Here is a 23,459-nt window from a genome sequence, read left to right on the forward strand (position 1 = left end):
AATGTCCCCATGTTAGAGATGAAAAAAATGAAGGTCCATACAAGCTTAAAACTGTATTTCTACTATCATAAAACATGCATAAATTTTTCACGTACAGACATTGCTGAAACAGGATGTTTCTTATAATTCATTAGCATCTTACAATGGTCGTTGGTTGGCTAGGCAGCAATTGGATGTCATTGACTCATAAGCATGAACTTGCTTGTTACCGGAAAACTGCGTGAACTTGATGGCATGACTGGACAACTTCAACTTCACATTTCAGTCAATAAATCAATTAAGGATCATTTGAGTAAAGCATAAATTCTGGCTATGGTCCAAAAAGTTGTGTTAGTACCTTTCGGTAAGATGCAGAATGTATATGCATTAAAATTCATATAATGGATGTCAATGGCTTGGAAGAAAATCCTGGATTTAATAGCTTGAAGCATTTTTTTTTTTTAAGAAAAGTTGCAGCACCAATGACAGGATGGCACAGAGAATGATAATGTTTGGGAACTATACGCGTCACCTACTTTTGGTGAAAAATTGACTCAAAGGAGCCAACTCTGGCACTCTCTCATGTTTTTGTTTTTATATATGCATATAGCATTGATACATGAAAAATATGTCTAAATAAGTCTAAAACAACTCCTTTAAAACACATAAAAATTTTTTAAGAGATAAGGAATGTTATGTCATAGTTTGAAAAACTTTTCTTAGTGGAACATAAAATAATGATAGGTCTTATTATCAATGGCGTCTTAGATTAAGTGTAATAACAGTATTTAATAGTTGAGGAAGGATTAGAATTTGGCACTTCTGAATCACAATTCAATACCCTTTCCCCTAGAAAGTTATGGATTTAATCAATTCTTGTTCATTCTTACATCTTTAGCTGTTTTCCTATATTATCCATTTATACTCTCTCTGAAGTTGAAAAACAAAATATTCCAGTTTTGGTGAAGAAATCTAATCTTTATTTCTATGATGTTAGCACAATATACTCACACAATAGCTTTGCTCTGTACTTAACAAAATACATTTATAGCACTTTACAAACTTTTTCAGTTTGGAAAACATTGCATAACATTTTATTAAACACAATACTTTATATATATTAGATATATATTCATAATTTTATTTACTTTAAAAAGATAATTAACTCTCTTTATTCAATACTTTGTTTTTATCAATAAAGCACAGCCTAACAAAGGAAGAGGTGCTCCCATTAGCAAATACAATAAATAGACCACTAAGAAGAGATACCACCTGTTAGTCTGATTTATTTCAAATTAAGGTACCAGTGGAATGTAAACAAAGATTTTTTTTTCTGTATTTTTTTCTTCTTCTTCCTTTTTTTTTTTTTTTTACAAAAGATGTGTTATCAAATATACATGCAGAGGTCTGAGTTCTAGTGACTATCGTTATTTTTCCTTAACAATATGGTACAATTTGTTAAGTCATTAAAAACTGTAGCCTTTGGCACTTTGAATAGAAAAAGAATATATTATTATTTATGTAAAGAAAAAAAAACTTCAATGACTAGAGAAGTACTTTAAAATCCTTTGTTAAGAAATAGGAAAGATTAGGAAATATCATACTGCACCTCAAATACTACAGTTTTTTTTTTTTTTCTTCAGAGTCCTAAAACCAGTCCACCTTTACCTCTTTATGAACTGGCCGAAGCCAGCAGTAGTATTGTGATGGTGGTGGTGCTGAGAAGTGGGGAAGTCATCATTTTACTCCCACTTCCCTCTCTGAGAAGGAAATTACTAGAAGGGATGTGGTTGAGTTTGTTTTATTGCCAGAGTTTTCAATTCTGCTGGTTTTAGCTAAATCCCTTGTGCCTTACAAGGTAGGTTTCTCTACGAAAGCTCTGTCCTTTTCCTATAGAAGCTGATAATTACACGATATTCTTCCTTTCTAAACAACTCCTTCTGTTCTCGTTGAAAACTGAACTACGAGCAGATCAACCAGCTCTGTTGTTTCTTTTTATCCCTTCAGCAAGTATATATTAGAATTCTTAAGAAATGGTTTAGAAAAGGTTTAACAACAAATTTCAAGAACAGAATATTTCTTCATAGTACTTAAAATATCATGTAAATTTTTAAATTGGAGAACACTTCAAAACATTTTCTTTTTATCTTCTTATAGATAGTATTGGTTTCCTTGGATTTAAGCTCAAGACTTCAGGATAGGTAGCAAAAACTGTTGTTGTTTTGCATTTTAAGCACTAAAACTGTACCTATTCAAATGTTTTGAAGAAATATATTCTTAACTTAGAATGTGAGATACTTTTACTTGCCAATTTGCATTTTTCCAGATTCTTCTTGTTGGTGTCTAACTAACAAAAATATTTTAGGGAAGAGAGTAAAACCCAACTACTGTGACTCTAATTTTCTGGTTATCAGGATACCAGAAACAGTTTAATTATCTGGAACCAAATGAAATTTTTGGATTACTTGTTAAGCTAGCAACCTAAGCCAGCTAGTTGCTGCCATTGAATGGTAGACTTGACCAATGTTATTGGTTTGGTTCAAATTTTTTTGTTTCTAAATTCACAGCAATATATTTTGCTCAAGGATTGTCAACTGTTATCTTTGTTTTTAAAATATAAGAACATATCTATAACATCAAAAAAATTTAAAATTCAATAAATAAAGAAGCCATAAAATGCAAAATATGATCACAACAATTTTATAAGTCTCTCTAAAACAATATTTTTTTAAATTATGCAGATTTACTCACTAAAAAACAGATTCTTCATTAGCAGTACCTATACTTAAATAAAAAGTAAGCAGCAGAAAAACTATGCAGAAAAATACTAGTTATTTCCTTTCACTGACAATATCCCTATGCAATTTTTGTTGTTGAAGAAAGTATAATTTTAAAGAAATGCACAAAACCTTTTCAATTTTTGACTGTGACAGAGCCACTATGGAGAAGATGCTGTGTGTGCTATTCTAACACAAAGCAACCAGCATCTTCTTAATGAAGTAGCATTTCTTTGACAAGGAATTGCACACCACTATTTCACAGCTAAATAGAATATAAGAGTTTACATTGTATATTTACTATAATAATCAGCACCACTCGATATTGAGCTTTAGGTGCAGTTCTCCAAAATGAATATATAATACTGCATGGCCTCTGCTGTAGGGAAAACATGTGTATTCTTGTTTCCTACAGGTAATTAGAAAGAAAAATCCCGAAAGTTGGCACATTCAGGAAGTAAAATAGCATACATTGATGGAAACCACTTTTCTTTTGATAACTGCCCTCTGCAAAACCTTTTGTGTTTGTAGAAGACAGGTCTGAAAACTCTTCACATAATCGCATTAGTTAGGTTCTTGCATTGTGCTTTCCCTCCCCCTTGATATGAAATCTACAAGCTTGAGTGTAGCAGTTCGCAACAGTTCTAGTGTTCCAGGCTCATGGTGGGTAATCTAGTTTGGTGAGAAGACTTCCCAAATGCTGGAGCAAAGCACAGGTAGAATCAACAGGTGGTCTTTTCGGGGGTTGTCCAAATTATTGGATGGCCATCCCTCAATCCTTATAAGCCCGTGTAGGGGAGGTTCCTTTGTAGAAGATGTTTCTAGTGTTCTCAGGGCTGTTGCTTCTTTCAGGGATTAAAATGATGTTGCCCTTTCTTCTCAAGGTGGAGTCGCGGGAAGAAGAAATAGACAACGTCTCTGAACCAACTTCACTGCCCTCTACTGGGGTAACGCGGATGGTGGTGATGCCGTGGTGGTGATGCTCATTATTATCAATGTTGCTTCTCTTGCGATCTCCAGAACCAAAACTGTCTTTTAGGGACTCACAGCTTTCTGAGTCCCTGTTGAGATCGTTGAGTTCATAAGTTTGGCGGAGGCTGCCTTTCTCAGGGGCTTTCCATTTCCAGGAGCCACTGCCTTCGCCCTCGGTGGATGGGATCTGAATGATGGGCCTGTTGTTCTCCGGGTGAGCCTCCACCCTCACGATCCCACTGGGCTCGTGGTCTGTCAAGGTTTTGTAGCGAATGGAACCAGTGCAAGAGACCGTGCTGCCTTCGGTGTTCTTGGGGCTGCTCTGGAGAACGCCCTGCTGCTTGGACATGGCTATTACTTGCATGATTCGGGGCTGGCTGTTGCTTCTATTACAGGCCACAGTCTTCTCAGCAGCTTTCAACCATTTGGCCCGAGCAGAGCTGCTTTTGGGGGAGGTACTTAAATTTTCCTGGGTCTCCTCCGGAATGTGCACCAACTGTGAGGATCCGGGGCGGGACTGAATGGACACTCTTGGCCCTCCAGGCATGCTGTTGTTACACCCAGGGACAGTACCAGGCTGGATCTTGAGGTACTGATTGCCAGGACCATGGTGATCTCCATTCACCCCTACCCTCGATGGCTCTGAGCTTGACCTCATTTCTATGGATCTGGGTGGTGATTGTCCAGGCTCATTCTCTATTACTTGCAGGGACAACTTCCGGCTTTCATTTTTATTCTTCCACTGGGTGAGAAGCTGCTTTGATCGAGCAGAATCCATCGAGGCATGAATGGTCGCATTTCTTCTGACAGGGTCTTCTACTGATGGGGTGTTGGCCCTAGGCAGGGTATTGCTGAAGGTAACCATGTTCTCCTTCCCCATGGGGCTTCGTGGCGTGATGATTTCTACGTCAGCATTTGCCCTTTTGAGATTTGTCAGCGAGCTAGCATCTCGGTGGTTTCGGTTGAGGATGCCTTCTGTGTGAGCAATTCCATCACTGCTGCTACCATTTTTAGCAGATAAAACTCGGTTTGGGTCTTGATTAAGATCAGTCAGAGACCTGAGGGCTTCTCTGTGCTGAAACATACTCTCTTCACTAGGCAGAAAGTTCCCCACAGCATACAAGCCCTAGTGTCCAAGAGAAAACAACAAATCAGTCCTAGAAAATATGGTTACTAATAGTCTCCCCTAGAATACCCACTAAAGTATATAAATAAGGTATGTAGTCTGTATGACACCACTGACTAATAAAAATAACAGAAAACCAAAACTACAACTAATTATTACCCTGTAAATAGTTTGTAAGTTATATCATAAATTGCTGAACTAATCGTTCAGAAATGGGGAATCCATTACTTTTACTATTAATAGGATTTTTCTTTCTTTTCTCCACTCATTGAATATTTTTGCAAATCCTTTCTTTGTATGTTTTGAGGAGAAAAGTCAGACAATGAGAGAAATAATGATATTCTTCTGTTTTTCAAAGCAATTCATTTTTCTGGTTTTAAGAACTTCAAATTGAGTGACAGCTCAAGGGGCTTCAATGATTTATTTTGCCTTTCATTTCAAACAAAGCTTATGATGGAAAGCAGAAGTATAGAAAATATAGAGCAATGGATTATCCAAAAACCATGATATCAAGTTTTGAGATGAGGTCAGAGACACAAAGTATCACAACTCAATTGAGTACACCCTTACCTGTCAGCATTCTATACAGTGTTCTCAGAAGGAAGGGCAGAGTCTGCCACTAGATCTTTCCTGATTTAAATTTGGTCTTATATTGGGAAATAACATTTAATTAATTTAGTGCAATTACAAAAAAATTTAACCCAAATTTTATTTAATCTTGTCTTCTTAATCAGACTATCTATCTATCTATCTATATATGCATATACATATATATATTTTCGATTTAGGGGCAAAAATTTGGAAAAGGCTAAAATTCAGATTCAGAATTTTTAACCCTTTTACACATGGAAGATCTAATCCCTCCTGGATTTTCAGTTTCTGAGATGCTTAGTTTGGAGATACAGTCAAGCAGAAGATGTTTATTTGTGTGCTAATTTCAATAAAATATAGACACTACATGTTTTTCCAGTTAAAACAAACGAGTTTTATGGATTTTTTTTTTTTTTGTAGCCAGTTTCCAGTGAACAATGGCCTTGGCTTAGAACTGATAAATTTCCAATTTCAGAACGCTGAATGCGTGCAGGAATGAAATAAAGTCAAGCTCCTATCTCTCCAACTATAATTTCTGGTGATAATCTTTTAAATAATGTCTGTCTGTTTCCACTAACAGAGTTCACTAGGATGAGCAGTCCCTACCCATGTTACATTAAAAATTAGAGTTAAATTTGTAAGTTTGGGAAAATCCTCCACTAGACTATAAGTTCTGTCTGTATTGTTCATCACTGAACTAGTTGGTCAACCCTTGCAATGGTATGAGGCACAACTGGAAGGAGGGTTGCAATTCAAGTTTATATCCTTTGTACTACAAAGTTCATGCTATTTCTGAGACACTGAAAAATCACACCTGCAAAAGCTTGAGCTATAAAACAACAGTTCTCAGTCTTCATTTCTTCTGTGACACATATTGCCAATTAACACTCCATGGGCAACCCAGGGTTATGCACAATTCATGACACATTGACTTCAGTTTGACTCATTTCTCCTCCACAGAAGAAAACACGTAAGGAAGAGTGAGATTTAATGTGACAGCTGTAACTATATTAGTTTGTAAAAACGAAAAACTAAATCACTGCATACTGAGTATTTTATTATTTTTTGAAATAATGTTCTTGTGATACCTTTCACAAGTGCACCAAGCTCTCATGAGTGAGCACTGCTGCTATAGACAATTCGTTCTTATTTCTCAGTCAGCTTCTTCTCACTTTCCTTCGTTATTGTCTTTTCCCTGCATGCTGCTTACATACTGGCATTCCGTGGCTCTTTTTTATTCTTATGATATGGCAATTTTAGGTGCCTCCATAAGTACAATAATACTTCTACTGCTAATGTTGATTCCCAAATCTATTTCTCCAGCACTGATTGCTCTTTGAGCTCCAGACTCAATTCTTCAGCATAAATACCTAAACACTGACAGTGTTACATAAAGCTGCCTATTGGTCATCTTTCCTTAAATATTTCAATATTTAAGGAAAGAATTTTTTCAATCTGATCCCTAACCCCACTGACCTGCCCTCTCTATCATATACATAGTTTGTTAATGAAGTCGCCATCTGCCCAGGCTTCTAAGCCTGAAATCTGGCCATCATCTTTCATTCCTCCTGTTCCCTCACCTGCCATATGTACTTGCCCTTTCACATGCCCATATCTCTACATATGCGGCTTCTTCTGCTTGAATGTCCTTCCTCCTTTCCTTACCCTGAGAAACTGTTGTTTTTTGAACAACATACCACTTCTATGAAGACTTCTTTAAATTCTTTAGGGAGTTTGCTATTCCCAAAGCACTTTGCTCATACCCTATTATATGATTTTGCATATTATAACCATTTATACTTATGTTAGTCTTTAGATGTACAAACTCTTCAAGGATACATCTTATTTCTCACTGTCCTGATGCTTAATATAGTGCCTGGCACATATTAGATATTAAATAAACGTAAAATTAATGAATAAATGCATGAATGAATGAAATGGGCAAGCTCTGTTTCCTTGTATTGAGGATATTTCTCTTGGAAGGAGATTGGATTTAAAAATAGAGTACTGTTAATGAATTCAATATGTTAGATCATAGTTATATCCAGGTGCTATATTTGTGTTGTTGGGCAAGCTATCTGACTTTCTTATACTTCACTTTCCTCATCTATAAAATAATACTAACAATAATAGCTTTTACCTCCTTTTTGTTGTAGTTGTTACAAAATGAGACAATCCTTCTGAAATCACAGTTTCTGGCACATAGTAAGAGTTTAATAAATTATATTATTGAAAGTGCAATATGTGTTTTGGCTTAGTATGAAGATGCGGCCAGAGACTTTTTTCACGATAGTAGTAAATTATTATGGTGCAAAATATTCCATGCATATTTTTCATTTTAAATTGTGGTTTATCAAATAATAATAATAAATTATTTACCAAGTAGAGAGCAATTCCTCCTCCTATTAAAAAGCCACAATAGACATCAACTGGGTGGTTTTTATACTGGGTTATCCGTGTTAGTCCGCAGATGATCCCACAGATGATAAATGTAAAGACCAAGAGAGGTTTCAGAAGCTTAGAGGAATCCGTTAATGTGGAGTTGAAGTACATCTTTGAAATGAAAGAAATGGGTTAAGCCTACTACAAAGACCATTTTATATTAAATTATAATCAAATAAAAACAACAACAACAAAAAAACCAAACCCATTGCCTACAAGTCAATTTGACTCATAGCGACCCTTTAGGACACAGTAGAACTGCTCCATAGGGTTTCCAGGGAGCAGCTGGTGGATCTGAACTGTCAACCTTTTGGTAAACAGCCGAATGCTTAACCACTGGGCCACCAGAGCTCCTATCCAATAAAAGTTAGACTCAAAAGCCTAACTAATACACTCAAGCATCATTATTACTGTTTTATTCTCCCTGCTATGGTTGTGTTTACACCTGTAGAGAAGGGAGATACATGTTGGAATCATCAAACAAATAAAAGATCTTTCATTTAATTGCTTGAAAGTTTGAAAAAAAAAATGGAAGCAATGGAATTAGTCAAATATCTGGTTCGTCTCCATGTTACTTGTCACATACTTTTGGTTGTTTTTTCTCACAAAAGACTTCATGAACTATATTGTATTAATCAGCTACAATGACTATTATTGTACCATATTTATCAAATTTACACTGGCTTAGAACTAACCATTGTTACGTAAATACTGAAAGTAAAGTGTGTGTGTACTTAATGTAGTTCTTTCAGTTTTAGTAAGTGTAACATCCATGTAGTTCACAACACCCTCCCATGAAGTACAATATTACATTAAAGGGATACCAAGCTAAATAAATACCATTACACTGCAAAAAAAAAATTATTTTACTGTACTATTTTTTATAGAATCGTATTTCTTTCTCCAATGCCATTGTATTAAAAGACTGCAGTGCTAATGTTTACTGTTCTGTTATTACACAGCCATATAATCTGGTCATCTGGAGACAACACTTACTCGTCTGATTTTCTGTTAGACAACTTAACGAGAAAGATCCAGTCACTTACCGAAACATACACAGCTGCAAACGCTGCGAGGGTCGCATGTTGAGAAGGAAATGACTTTCTGCCAAATAAATACAGTCAAATTATGCCTTTTAATTCAGATACACCACTAGCAATCATCTGAAGAACACTGAGTGGTTAATATGTTCAATTTAAAAGCCACAAGGCAACAAAGAATAATTTTAATTCCCATTTCATTTTCTGGGGAAAGACCTGGGTGATAAAATAAATACTGCTACTTACCGTTAGTATTAAAGAGTAATGGAGTTTCACTTTCCAACATAAATACCTGTGCCAGGTTGGTAAGGAACCACTTCTTTACCCCACTGAAATGATGGTTGAAAGTAGAAACTGATTGGCAAACATTATAATAGTTCTTATATAATAGAATTATTTTCTGTTTAAAGCAAATTTGAAAAAATTGGTGTTTTAAAGCTTTAAAACTTTTTTTATGCCTCTAAATACATGGTTTTGCTTACATAAAAATTTTTTTTTTATTAACTTTTATTGAGCTTCAAGTGAACGTTTGCAAATCAAGTCAGTCTGTCACATGTAAGTTTACATACATCTTACTCCGTACTCCCACTTGCTCTCCCCCTAATGAGTCAGCCCTTCCAGTCTCTCCTTTCGTGACAATTTGGCCAGCTTCCCACTCTCTCTATCCTCCCATCCCCCCTCCAGACAGGAGATGCCAACAGAATCTCAAGTGTCCACCTGATATAATTAGCTCACTCTTCATCAGCATCTCTCTCCCACCCACTGTCCAGTCCCTTTCATGTCTGATGAGTTGTCTTCGGGGATGGTTCCTGTCCTGTGCCAACAGAAGGTCTGGGGACCATGGCCGCCGGGATTCCTCTAGTCTCAGTTAGACCATTAAGTATGGTCTCTTTATGAGAATTTGGGGTCTGCATCCCACTGATCTCCTGCTCCCTCAGGGGTTCTCTGTTGTGCTCCCTGACAGGGCAGTCCTCGATTGTGGCCGGGCACCAACTAGTTCTTCTGGTCTCAGGATGATGTAGATCTCTGGTTCATGTGGCCTTTTCTGTCTCTTGGGCTCTTAGTTGTTGTGTGACCTTGGTGTTCTTCATTCTCCTTTGCTCCAGGTGGGTTGAGACCAATTGATGCATCTTAGATGGCTGCTTGTTAGCATTTAAGACCCCAGACGCCACATTTCAAAGTGGGATGCAGAATGTTTTCATAATAGAATTATTTTGCCAATTGACTTAGAAGTCCCCTTAAACCATGGTCCCCAAACCCCTGCCCTTGCTCCGCTGACCTTTGAAGCATTCATTTTATCCCAGAAACTTCTTTGCTTTTGGTCCAGTCCAATTGAGCTGACCTTCCAGCTTACATAAAATTTTTAAAAGACAAAATTATTTTCTCACCGCAGTAGCTCTAAATGTGTGTGTGTGTGTGTGTGTGTGTTTAATACCAAGAAAGCACGCAAAGTCCAATTTTAACAAAGTGTTTCTCTGTATATTACACTCTGGAAATCATTATCATGTCAAGAATAACAGAGCATTTTATTTAGTTAAATAATTGAAGGAAGACGGTTGGGGAGATGGAACACTGGATAGTGGGAGAGACACTTAAAAGGACAGACAAAAGAAAAAGAACAGAGATTTCTTTCCATGGATAAGAAAATCTTGGAAAAAATAAATTGAGAGTTATAGTAATGCCCCCCTAATTACTTGGCACCACATTACAGAGAATAATCATTCCACACAGACAAGATAATGTAAAAGGATGGAGAAAGAAGACATAGGTCTTGAATGTAAATTTAAAATTATTGAATGGTCCATGGGAACTTGGATGTGTATAATCACATGATATCAGTCTCTGGTTTCTCAAGTGTACGTATTAACTTATTTTTGACTATTATATTAATTTTGGGAACAAACTGAGTAACAAACCCATCTTGTAATCATTTATTTTTCCTCATTCCCCTGAAGTTTATCTCTTTCGAGCTTCTAAGATACCGCCTCTTGCCATATAAGTTTATTTTTACTTTGTTGATTGAAAAAAATAATGCATTGGTAGGCTTCTTTTTCAGTATTTCAGTCCCTTGTTTTCTGAAATGCAAGGCCAGAAGCTATAAAGGTATTACAGGTTTATTTTTAAAAAAGATATAAAACCTGAGATGTTACCACTTCTCAAATTCTACCAGAATTCACAGGGTTCTTTTGATAAAACATGTCGAGATGTAAATATCACAGATATTTAGTCTTGCAGTTAAGCCAGTGCAAGACACATGTCCTAAGGTGACATTAAGTGCCATAATGACTGTAAGCCATCACTGACTGTAAATATCTTAAAGTAAACCTGTGAGGTAAATCTGGAACCAAAAGAAGTATAGGGCGTATCACAAAACATGAGTGGGGACTGGTGATATGAGGACTGGTAACAAGAATGTGAGGCTGAAGTTTGGAGACAGAGAGAAGGATTCAGAAGGAGCCACCAGTGGGTTTCTACCATACAATCACTAAAGAGATCACTGAATTGAGAAGAAAAATAACACCAAAATCATTATGACTTTGGATGTTTAAAATGATACCGCGAGCAATTACTGAACACCGGGAACACTGACATGGAATTTTTTTAGGTCTCAGTTTCTCACCTTCCACTGTTGATAACTGTAAGGTCAGATCCCGAGCAAATATCTTCTACAATGTAGGAATTTTCTTTGCAAGATACATTCAGAGAGGTATAGTTTGGCTTGCACACAGTCAGAAAGTATGGTGCCTGATACCCTGTGGACAGTTGTATGATATCTGTAATGAGAGCTGTAGAGCATAGTCCAAATACATGAACACCTATAAGCCAAAGGAAAGAAAGTGTAACCAAGTTAGCGGTTAATGCTGATGTTGAGTCATCATCTGCCATGTTAATTACACACTAATATGCCAACTTTAAAATCTGTTAGAATCATTTTCTCTAAGTTTATTTCAAGAAGATAGTATAAAATATTCCTAAACTCATAAACAGATACTTAAAGACAAAAGGGCAATAAGTATCTCCAAAGGAGTAATTTGAGACATTTTTATCAGAGTTTGGCTAATTAGGGCTAATTCTTGATATTATTAACCATAGGCCACTTGACAAACACCTGGATCACATTAAGTTGACGGTGTGATTTGAGAAGGGCTAAATGTGGGGAATGAAGCATGGCATAGGACTTTTATTTCCACATTCCAATCCCTGGCAGTATGCAAGGTTTTGGAGAGAAGTAGGGATAATAGGGGAAACCTACCTAGTTTTACTTTTGGAGAAGGAAAATCATAACCCCAGACCCAGGAAGAATGGGGCTACTGAGTGAGGACCTCTGGAAATTGTTCACTAGAGTATGATGGGCCTTCTTTCAGTCACGAGGCATTTCGGAGGTCACATGCCATCTGTCCACAGCATTTTGTTAAATTAGGGAAAATTTTCTCAGAGATCAGCTACTTGCCCTCCAGTTTTATTCCCTGGCCTCAGTGTGTGACCCTGCCAAGGGATCTGTTCTTGTTTTACCAACTTGATATGCTTTACTTAGTGGAGAGGATTTACACAGTCCAGGACAGAATTTAAATCCAGACTTTTTGCTATTTTGAGAGAGAGGATTATATTTATTTAGGTATTACGTGAAGTTGCCTATTCCTTTGAACTGACAGGTAACAAGTAAAAATAACATTTTACTGACTTATTGAGAAATAATACAAAACACTCAGGTTGGTGTGATACACTGTGACTTGTCTACTTAGCTCAGATAAGGGGAAAAAAAAAAATTCCAGTTTGTGACTCAAGCACCATTAAGATGATCCATGCAAATCAGAAGGAATGAAGGTTTAGATAGTCTGATTGATCCTGGTTGTCCCAGATGTATTGATTTCCTTTGCTGTTGTTAACTACCAATGAGTCAGTCTCAACTCATGACAACCCCGTGGACAAGGGGATCAGACCATTGTGATCCATAATGCTTTTATTGGCTGATTTTTTGGAAGCACATCGCCAAACCTAGTTCATCTTAGTCTGAATGCTCCACTGAAACCTGTTCAGCATCACGGTCCCACGGAAGCCTCCAGTGACAGATAAGGGGTGGCTGTGTTTGAAGTGTACTGGCCAGGAATCAAACCCTGGTCTCTTGCATGGAAGGTGAGAATTCTGCCACTGAACCCCATCTGCTGCCATTGATTTTCTATAAAAAAAAGGTCTCCTAAAAAATGAGAGGGAAAGCCAGAGAATATAACCAAGGAAAAAGAGCCATGGATGCAGTGTTCCATGGTGACATTTCCATTTGTAGTAACTTCTGGATGAAAACACTCGAGGACAATTGAAATCGAATCATTGATGTGGTTAAAGTAATATCTGAAGAGTTACCCATTCGTACTGGCCTGCTGACATTTATTCTCCCCTTTAAAAAACTGAACATAGATTCAATGGAACCACTTCCTTTAAAGTAAATTCAAGTTTCAACCTGAGCTAAGACAAAAATATTCTTAAGTGTATGGCATATTAACTCTGAAAACAAGGCATATAACTGTAAATAGCACATTTCAGATACAAAGCACAAATTTTGGTGTTTTAACAGTTTCTTGCATAATGTAAATCTCATCATGTATCTGAAATTATACATGTAAATTATAGCTTTAAAGACTTAATATCTGTAATTAACCATAAGATTTCTACTTAGAAAAAAAATTTCCCTTTGTAATTGGTACCCCTCACACACCAACGAATCTAACGGCTCTTCTAAGAAAAGAGTTGAAGTTGCAGCCTCCAGCATTTATGTTGGGCTCCAGTCCAACTCCATTTCTTCTTTTGGACAGGCAACAGTAGAGAATTCCTTCCCCTACCATAATCTGCAAAGACAAGAAGGTGTTCAGAATGAACTCATTGCTTACAAATGAATTATGAGTCATCTCTTAACACTTTGTCAATTCAACAAGGTAAAGGTGTATTTTCTTCAAAACTGTAAAGAAATGTAAAGTAATTTCTCCCGAGTATTTGAGCAAGCAGTGAGAGGAAGCAATTAGGGAAGCCGTGAAGACCATTAGGTGGATATCCTGTACTCTTATGCACTGGTTAAGTGTGCGATTGTATTCTGACACTTTAAAGTGGTTACAGCACTCAGGCTTTGGCCCTTTGCCCAACAAGACCCATGATGCTCAATAGATTAATCACATGGTGATTCTGCCCTAACTGTTAAAGCCTTGACATTTCATCCCTAAACCCAGGAAAACAAAATGACTACGGAGAGAATAAAATAAGCACCAGATTTAGATCAGGAACATCTTATAAGTAGCTTAGTTCAGTAAACTAATTTGAGATTGAGCACAGCATCAATCAATGGAAATCTGGTGTGAGAGTAGAAAGGTACTATCTAGAGTGGTCCAACAAAAATTTCTGCAGTGATGGAAATGTTTTCCGCCCTGTACCACATGGTATCCGTGAACCACATGTGGCTATTGAACAGATGAAATGTAGCTACTAAAACTGAGGAATTGAATTTTTAATTTTATTTCTTTCCATTTAATTAATTAATTAAAATCTAAATTGATTTAATATTAAGATTAAATAGCCACATGTGGCTAAAACCAAACCCACTGCCATAGAGTTGATTCCAACTCCTAGCGGCCTTGTAGGACAGAGTAGAACAGCTCATATGGTTTCCAAGGCTGTAAATCTTTACAAAAGCAGACTCTCCTATCTTCATCCAAAGAAGAGGCTGGTGGGTTTGAACTCTGACGTTTCAGTTAGGAGCTGAGTGCTAACAAGTACTAACAGCCCCGTGTGGCTAGTGGTTACCATATTGGACAATGCAGATTATGACAGAATCTAGTAGCCAGGGTGATATTTCCTATGGTATTAAAAAAAAAAAAGTTTTTTTTTTTTTTAGGAGCTTAAAAAATCTGTTCACAATGGACAGAGAATCAAACTGTAGTATTAGAAGCAGTGTACTTTGTTGTAAGATTCGAGGACACAGGACATCAGTCAAGGAACTCAGTATTTTTTGGGCATCATTTTTTCAGGAAGTTTTTCATGAAGTCCCTTACTATACTCTAAATTATGTCCCCTTCTATGTGGCTCCCTTGGCATCTTATACTTCCCTCTAGCACAACTTTATTAAAGTCCACTTTAATTGTTCATTTGATTGTCTCTCACTAGGCTAGGACCTCCTGAGGAAGGAACCATTTCTCACGCGCTTTTATCCTATCTAGCCCTGTGCCTAGTTCTGTGGGACTCATGGTACTACCTCTCTTGGACATTTGAGTTATTAGTTATTCTGTACAATAGAAGCAAGACTTGAAATACGAGCTTTAGTTATACAAACATTTTCAAATATTTGAAAAGAGATTGTTGTGAAATCAGATATTGACTTGCATAAACGTGTGGAGCTGAGAAACATAGAATTACATGAGATAGCAACAGTCCCTCAGATGCAAGTGATTGGGTCACTTTAGAGATTATAATCATTTTAAGTGGCTAAAATGGATTTTATGAAGGGAAAACTTTTCTCCAATTCTGATTATTAGCTTAATATTTATTTTATGAGGTGTTTAAAATTATAGGTTTTTTTCTTTTTTTATTACCAAGAGTATGGCCTTCTGCTTCAAACTGCTAGGCACAATGAGACTAAATCTGTATTTAGTTATGTAGATAATATAATGTGTGCACAATTATTAAACATTTTAACTCTGCATAACAAATAAAAAATCGTTCTCTTCAGTGGAACTCTATTAATAACCTTGTGTGAAAATCATGCAACATGCATGATAAATTACTTTAAGATCAGCCATTATAGAAAGAATCAAAAGGAAATTTTTTCATATAACTGAGCATTGAATTGATGGGAATGCAGTCAATTCTATACTCTGGGCAGGTTGAGGTGACATGATGCACCCTGCACATAGAATAAAATAATGACTATCTAAAATTCACTATTTCAAGAAAATTAACCACTTAGCCCTGATATGCTAAGCGTATGGGTAAAATATACTGATTTGGTTTTCACTTCTTCAATAATAATTCTGTGAATAATATTCTCTTTTCAATTTTAGAATGACCTCACATCTTGTTCGTGAATGCTAAGTTACATAAGGATTTATTTTTTTCGGTTTCATTAGAGAAATATGTTTTGCCATACAACATATCAGTCATTATCTGAAATGACCTTGAGATTTCAGGAGTTTGAGTTGGTTTAATATGCTCAAAACTCACATGATGAAAGAGTGCCTTTGACTTCATTTGGCTTGATCATGTAATACGGATGGAGATTTCTTGTCAGTATTTTGACATCACCCAAACTTCCCTTCTCTTAGGAGCATATTAATTTCCTCCTCACACTTCAGTTCATTTTGCCGTGATCTATATTGCATTGCATGAATTTTCAAAATGATTTAATTTGCTTTCAAGATAGAATTCCCCTAAGGGGAACGAGAGAAACTTCCTAATGTATTTCCAAGTGCTCCTGCTTATTTTCGCTTTCTGAATGGCATGCTGTTGTGCTGCAGTGTGGCTTCAGGCTTTAAGCTTTGACAATAAAGTTATCCTTTGTTGCTGTTCTCATTTGTAAACAGAAAACAGTTTATGACAAAGCATCTTCTCACCACAGTCTGTTTATGCTGCACATAAGCCTGAAAAGATACAACATAATTTTTTTGTTGTTGTATCAATTATCATGGAAGAGATTGCATAGTGACTCTGCATCAGAAAAGATGCTGAGAGGAAATACATCACTTATTATTATATGGGCACAGCTCTTAAAATAATTGCCATAGGAAGAGCTCTCACTCCAGGAGTCTTTCTCATTAAAAAAGCAAAACACAGCCACCAAAAACATTCTGATATTCACCACAGTATCTTTAATGTTTAGGTTTGCCATGGTTGTCTTTGGAAATCTGAACACATTTAACATTCTACATTGCCATCATATAGTCTACTAAAGATAAGTTTACTATCTAGGAACTATCATCAAATTCTGATAGAATTTTCCTATACATTTAGTTGGAGTCATCCTTTAATAATAAGCAACACAACTGTATTTTCAGGGAAGGAAAAGTACACATCTTTCCTATTTATGTAATTTCCATGACAATTCATGATAAACCCACATGTTCTGTATTACTTTCTCTTAGAAAATATTTCCAAAGGACGTAAGCAAACTGCTTGTTTCATTATTAACACTGAAGTCAATGAAAACCGAACATTAAGGAAGAAATTTTCCAATCAAGAACAATTTTTGGAAAATAAGAATTTCACAGATATGGAAGGAATTTTTATGGTTTCATATACAACAGGTATGTGAAAGACAAGTTATTTTTAAAATATCTCTCAAAGCATAAAGAAAAACCTGAGAAGCAAACACTAAATGATCTGTGTAAAAAAATCACTTGATCTTTCTTTTGTTCATGTGATGGTCCTTTTAAAGAATATTGCTAGCATGAAGTCTTTTGTATTGCTTTGTCTTCTCTCCATGGAAACTGGGTGAACATAGGAAGCCCTTTCCTCATACAAATTTATTCTAAAAGCCATTTTCAAATGAAGGATACTGCTTGCCCTCCCCTCCTCCCACACCACCCCATTTTTGAATAGGTTTTATGCCATCATGAAACTAAAAGAAAAACAGCATCCTTGAAAGTCAGAGACTATTAGTCTATTTGTTATTTTCACTTTTAGGAAGAGAGAGAGAGAAAAGACGGTAGTGTAATGTATGCAGTAAGATTAGTGATAGAATTATAGTTCTAGAGCAAGATGACTACAGAAACTATAGGACCAGATGTTGGAATAATATATGTTTTGGGAGAAGTCCTTACAAAAAGAGAGAAAATGGAATTGGAAAGAAATCCAAAATGTTTAGAGAGGAATATGAGAAGCAGTATTTCAGTATTTGATGTCAGCAAATCAAGATTTGTCTAACCACAACGCTGTTCACCCAAAACCCATGAAACAGTGTCATAGAAAAGGGTTGCTGACATTCTTGAGTGTTCTGGATCGTTAGGTGACGGGGGAGAAATTACAGGCATCATGGTGTAAACATCTCCCTGGTTTGCCTCTTGTTCTATTAAGAGGTATTCAGCAGAAATGGAGGCCCTGTGGAGGCCCAGGAATTCAGTGATGCTTCAGGAGCATTCACCTGTCAGAACCACAGGGAAAGAAGTTTGTGGCAGAAGTTGGAACTGGGCATCCCAGGGCAGCTTGGTGGGAAGGGATACACAACAAATTTCCTTTTTCATTCCTCAGGATCCAAGAAAGATTTCAACTCAGAATCCTTCAGAAAACTCCCCTAAGCTGCATATAAGAATTTTTTTACAGGAAATAAGGAATCAGAGGCAGGGGCACAGTGATGGGGTCAACATTGTTGTCCCCAGGACATGTAACTGTGTCAGCAAAGGAAGCAAAGTCAGGGAAATGTTGTTGGCTGGGAGTGCCACAATTAGACCTGCTGTCCTAGAATTTGATAAAATACCCTAGGGAAGAAAGACTTCTGGATATAGAAAACGAAAATTATTAAAGTGATTAAATATTAACACAATATATTCAGCAATGTCATGAACATTTTTATAGTATTTTATTCTATTTCAAGTATATTAATAATAAAAAATTCAGGCTTTAAACCTCAATTTAAGAGAAATGTTTTTGAGTGTGATAGATTTAAAACATATATTCATTCTGCTCTTGTCAAATGATGGGATGATATGGAATTTTTTGTATGTTTTTAGAGAAATGACAGGAAAATGCTGCTATCCTGAGCAATATCGCCCTTTGAAAATATTTTATTAGTCTCTGAGTCTCAGCTATATTGCCCTTTGAAAATATTTTATTAGTCTCTGAGTCTCAGCTGCTTCCAAGTAAATCACTATAGCTCTAATCACCTGGAGTCACTGCATTTTGAATAACTCATTAATTTACAAAGTATTTTGAGACATTTTAAATATGGAAAATTAAGCTCTGATTTTACTTTCTGAGAGTGTTTTATATAATTTATTTACAGTGTAAACAGAATGATATAATTACTTAATACAGGGGAAATTTAAAAAGTAAATCCATGGCTATACAAAAGCAGAGTTTAGAAGGTCTCTGCAAAGACTTTTTCTCTAATTGCTGATGTACAGAGCCAGAATAGGCCAATTCATTAGGAAATCTTGTAAAACTTTTATTCAAACACAGTTTTTAATTTAACCACCACTTCATCTGGCATTCACGACCGTGATAAAAGCAAAGTAATAGTTTCTACTGGTAGAAATAAATACTATTAACCTTAAAGCATGTTTTTAGTTGCCTTTATGTAGTATTCTGAGAGTAGAAAGATTGTGAAAAAGCTTTGCTAGTCTTATTTATTAACGAATTAATCTAAAAGTGTGTTCTTTAACATGATTGTTAACTTAAAAACAACAGTGTTTTTTATAATGAAGTATTGCATTGGGGAAACCTGGTGCAAAAGACCTCTTTGAAGTGTTAAAAAGCAAAATGTCACTTTGAGGACTAAGGTATGCCTGATAAGCCATGGTATTTTCAATTGCCTCATATACATTCGAAAGCTGGACAATGAATAAGGAAGACCAAAGGAGAATTGATTCCTTTGAATTACGGTGTTGGCAAAGAATATGGACTATATCATGGACTTCCAGAAGAACAAACAAGTCTGTCTTGGAAGAAGTAAAGCCAGAATGCTCCTTAGAAGCAAGGATGGCAAGACTTCATCTCACATACTTTGGACTCATTATCAGGAGGGACCAGTCCCTGGAGAAGGACATCATGCTTGGTAAAGCAGAGGGTCAGTAAAAAGGAGGAAAGCCTTCAGAAAGATAGATTGGCACAGTGGCTGCAACAATGGACTCAGATATAGCAACAACTGTGAGAATTGCACAGTACAAGGCAGTGTTTCCTTCTGTTGTGCATGGGGTCATGATGAGTCAGAACTGACTCAATGGCACCTAAAAACGACAACTATAATGTTTTTAATTCAACTTCAGTGGGCCAGAGCATTTTTTTATATGTTATATACTTTAAAATGCAAATATCTTTTCTGAGTCAAAACTATCTGATTCATTGTGTGTCTGTGTGCATGCATGCACGAGCCTGTCAGGAATGTGAGTCCCACCCCCTTTACTTTTCAGTTGTTGATGCTCAATGGTCATAATCAATAAAAAGTGCTGGCCTAGTTAAAAATGAAACTGTTAATGATATTAACATGCAGTTTTGGGAAGAAAGTCTGTGGGCTGTACAATTACTTGCTTTTTTTCCAGAGATTTCCAGAATTCAGATACCAAATAAACACATAAAAAATACATTCATTAGTAATGGATCAGAAATGTTTTATTATCCATTCAAGAAGAATTATGAAGTTGCAAAATCTTTTCAGAATAATTGATGAAAGTAAATACTAGTGACCCACCATTTTTGTAATCATACAATCTTAAACTTTATTGTGAATAATTTTAAATATTCCTATGTGATGCAGTCTAAATACTTCAAAGATATCTTTTTGGTCCAAGATTTAGAGTTCATCTTTTGCTTTTTATTTTATTTTTCAACTCATTTATTACACAAATGTGATCATTTTTAGTTTTCTGGGACTGAGAAGCACAATCTGGGAGCAATTCTTACCGTAATTGCCGGTCCAGCAAAAGCCAAGCTAAGCAACATGAGGAATGGAATTGCCTCCTGGGTCGGTTCAATGTACGGCATGCTAAGACTTCGGTCATAGCAGCTGAATCCAGAGTGCACAGGTTTGAAGACATCAGTGAGTTCAAGGAAATACAGGCTAACCACCGAGGATGCCAGTATAGGCAGCTGAGAAAAAAAGATACAGAAGCTCGTTAATGGGGGGACATAAATATAATCAGTACATCTTGAAGTAGGAAGCAAGAGGATTTCTCCCTTTCTCTCATTTCATTTCTTATCTCCCAGAATTAAAATCATTCATAAATACTATTACTTTTGCCTTCAAGACATCTGTAATTCACCCACCTTTGTTATCAACCTACTGGAAGTCCAAACCATCCCTCATCTTTGTTCTTGAGTGGCCTCCTAACTGGTACTCAGATTTCACTCTTGCCCTCCCACTCACCCATCCCTTTTCTACCTAGGATCCAAGTAATCTTTAGAAAATGTTCAAATCCTATCACTCTCTGTCTTAACTACTTCCAGTGGTTTCCTTTCTACTTGAATAAAATCCAAATTCCATACCACGCAAATCTCTGTATGATTTGGCTCTTGCTTCAGTTGCTTACATCTTTGTTCACTACGCTTTCACCACTCCTCAGCCCTCTGCCCACTACAATCCAATTTGTCTTCATTCTTTTCTTGTCATAGTCAAGCTCATTTCTGGTTAGGGCGTTTGTGTTTGCTGTTCCTTCTTCATTTTATGTTCTACCCCTGGCTCTTTGCACAACAGACTTCTCAGTATTTAATGATGCCTTCCTGAACTCTTTCTCTAAGGTAGACCTTGATCCATCTTCCACTCTCTACTTCATTACTTTGCTTGATTTTCTACATGGCACTTACCAGTAACTGAAATTATCTTTTCAATTTAATGCTTCATTTCTTTATTTTTCACCTTCCTCCATAGCTTACTGAAATACATACTCCATTAAGAGAGAGTTTGCTAGTGTTATTTACTGCTGAGTCCCTGGTGCATAGATATTTTCTTGGCACATGGAAGGGACACAATCCATCATTTAGTAGTTTAATGAAGAAATAAATACTTGTCAATAAATGACCAAATGAATAAATAAGTAAGCCTTAATTTCTTACAATAAGTTAACTAGAGTTACCAGATTTAGCAAGTAAAAATACATTACTTAAGTTGAATTAGAGTTTCAGATAAACAGCAAATAATTTTTAGTAGAAGTGTCTCCCATGGAATATTTGGAGATACTTGTACTAAAAAATTATTTGCTGTTTATCTGAAATTCTAATTTAACTGTTGTTGCTGTTATTTGCCATGGAATTGATTCCAACTCATGGCAGCCCCCTGTGTGGCTATCCTCTATTTTGTCTGGAAGCCCTAAACTAGACGCAGTCTGCTTTCTAGATTTTGTGTTATAAATTCAAGTATTCATTCATACCATTTGTGATGTACCAGGTACTATGTCAGGGGCTAGCTATAACATGGCGAGCAAGACAAATGTCAGCATGGCCACCAAGGACCATAAGCATAATGAAAGATCCGCTCTCAGTTTAAGAGAAATACTACAAGTGCATTGTCTAATAGGCCTTTCAGAACCTGAAAACGCAGACTATTGAAAATTGAAAGAACTGTTTAGTTTAAAGCTTTGTTACTTGAGAAGGAGTCAATATTTAACCAAAGTACAGGTTTTTGATAAAGACATTATAGGCTACTTGTGACTTCCTGTTGTCTGGTTTTAGGAAATGGGAAATTTCCATGGCAGCATTGTGTCTTCTAGCCCTATGAGCTATTTTGGCAAAGAAGTGAGACTAAAGTTTATTGGACAAATTAATAATGTATGGCGATTAATCTGGTTTCCATTCAGCAAAGGAGAGAACAAAAATTTTGTCAAAACATTCATACTTCTCTTATTAGAATCGGTGATCATTGGATCACCCTAAATATCTGATCATTTCTTCCTACCTCTTGGGTACAGCAGAAATAGTAGCTTTCAGTTTAGGCCAATAAATCACCTCTTTGTGGTGCAGGACAGATTTCCACTTAAATCCACATAAACATACTTTAGTTTTAATTTAACAAACATTTAATATAACACTCAGCCGGAAACTATTCTAAGGAATTTAGATATTTTAATTAATTTACCTTTAAACTTTCAATTATGACATAAGATAGTATTATCCAGACACTGTAAGCAAGTGGCAGAGGGGGGGCTTGAACCCATGAATGCTAGTTGCAAAGCCTTGTTTGTGAACCAGTGTTTTATGTTGCCTTTCTAAAAATAGGGTACAGTATAAGAAAATACAACTAGCATCAATCAACTGAGGTACTGTTCAGCTCAAAATTCTCATCCATTAAGCATTTCTATTTGCAAATCTTAAAAGGAGCCCTGGTGGTACAGTGGTTAAGTGCTTGGCTGCTAAAGGTTTGAACTCACCAGCCACTCCGTGGGAGGAAGATGCGGCAATTTATTCCATAAAGATTTCAGCCTTGGAAATCCTGTGGAGCAGTTCTACTCTGCCCTATAGAGTATGAATTGGAATTAACTTGAAGGTGATGAGTTTTGGAATTTGCAAACTTTTAGTTACCAATATGCATAACAGCACAAATAGTACTGAAAATTATGACTTCCATAAGTCCAGAGAATGGTTTTCCTCCAATGATTTGAATGCTAACCCTTCCATGAAGAGTGGGACATTTAGATCCCACCTACATTTTCTGCCTCTATGGTTTATTGAGGAAACACTGGTGGCCTAGTGGTTAAGTGCTATGGCTGCTAACCAAACGGCTGGCAGTTCGAATCCACCAGGCACTCCTTGGAATCTCTATGGGGCAGTTCTACTCTGTCCTACAGGGTCACTATGAGTCGGAATCAACTCGATGGCACTGGGTTTGGTTTTTGGTATGGTTTTATTGATAAG

The 23,459-nt window shown here is 36.4% G+C and overlaps 1 protein-coding gene across 1 annotated transcript in view; it reads right to left on the bottom strand.

Moving 5' to 3' along the window:
* Positions 1-2,918: 2,918 nt before the first annotated feature.
* The window catches only part of PLPPR4 (phospholipid phosphatase related 4), a 45,566-nt gene continuing 25,025 nt past the window's right edge, over positions 2,919-23,459 (bottom strand). Inside the window, exons 2-7 of the mRNA XM_003418474.4 lie at positions 20,517-20,702; positions 13,639-13,768; positions 11,548-11,743; positions 8,934-8,991; positions 7,825-7,998; positions 2,919-4,854 (exon numbers count right to left, since the gene is read on the bottom strand). Of these exons, the coding sequence (XP_003418522.2) occupies positions 3,529-4,854; positions 7,825-7,998; positions 8,934-8,991; positions 11,548-11,743; positions 13,639-13,768; positions 20,517-20,702 (2,070 nt within the window). The 3' untranslated portion in view covers positions 2,919-3,528. The remainder of the gene's footprint in view (positions 4,855-7,824; positions 7,999-8,933; positions 8,992-11,547; positions 11,744-13,638; positions 13,769-20,516; positions 20,703-23,459) is intronic.

Source organism: Loxodonta africana, chromosome 3 (genome assembly GCF_030014295.1).
Source record: "Loxodonta africana isolate mLoxAfr1 chromosome 3, mLoxAfr1.hap2, whole genome shotgun sequence".
Lineage (NCBI taxonomy): Eukaryota > Metazoa > Chordata > Mammalia > Proboscidea > Elephantidae > Loxodonta > Loxodonta africana.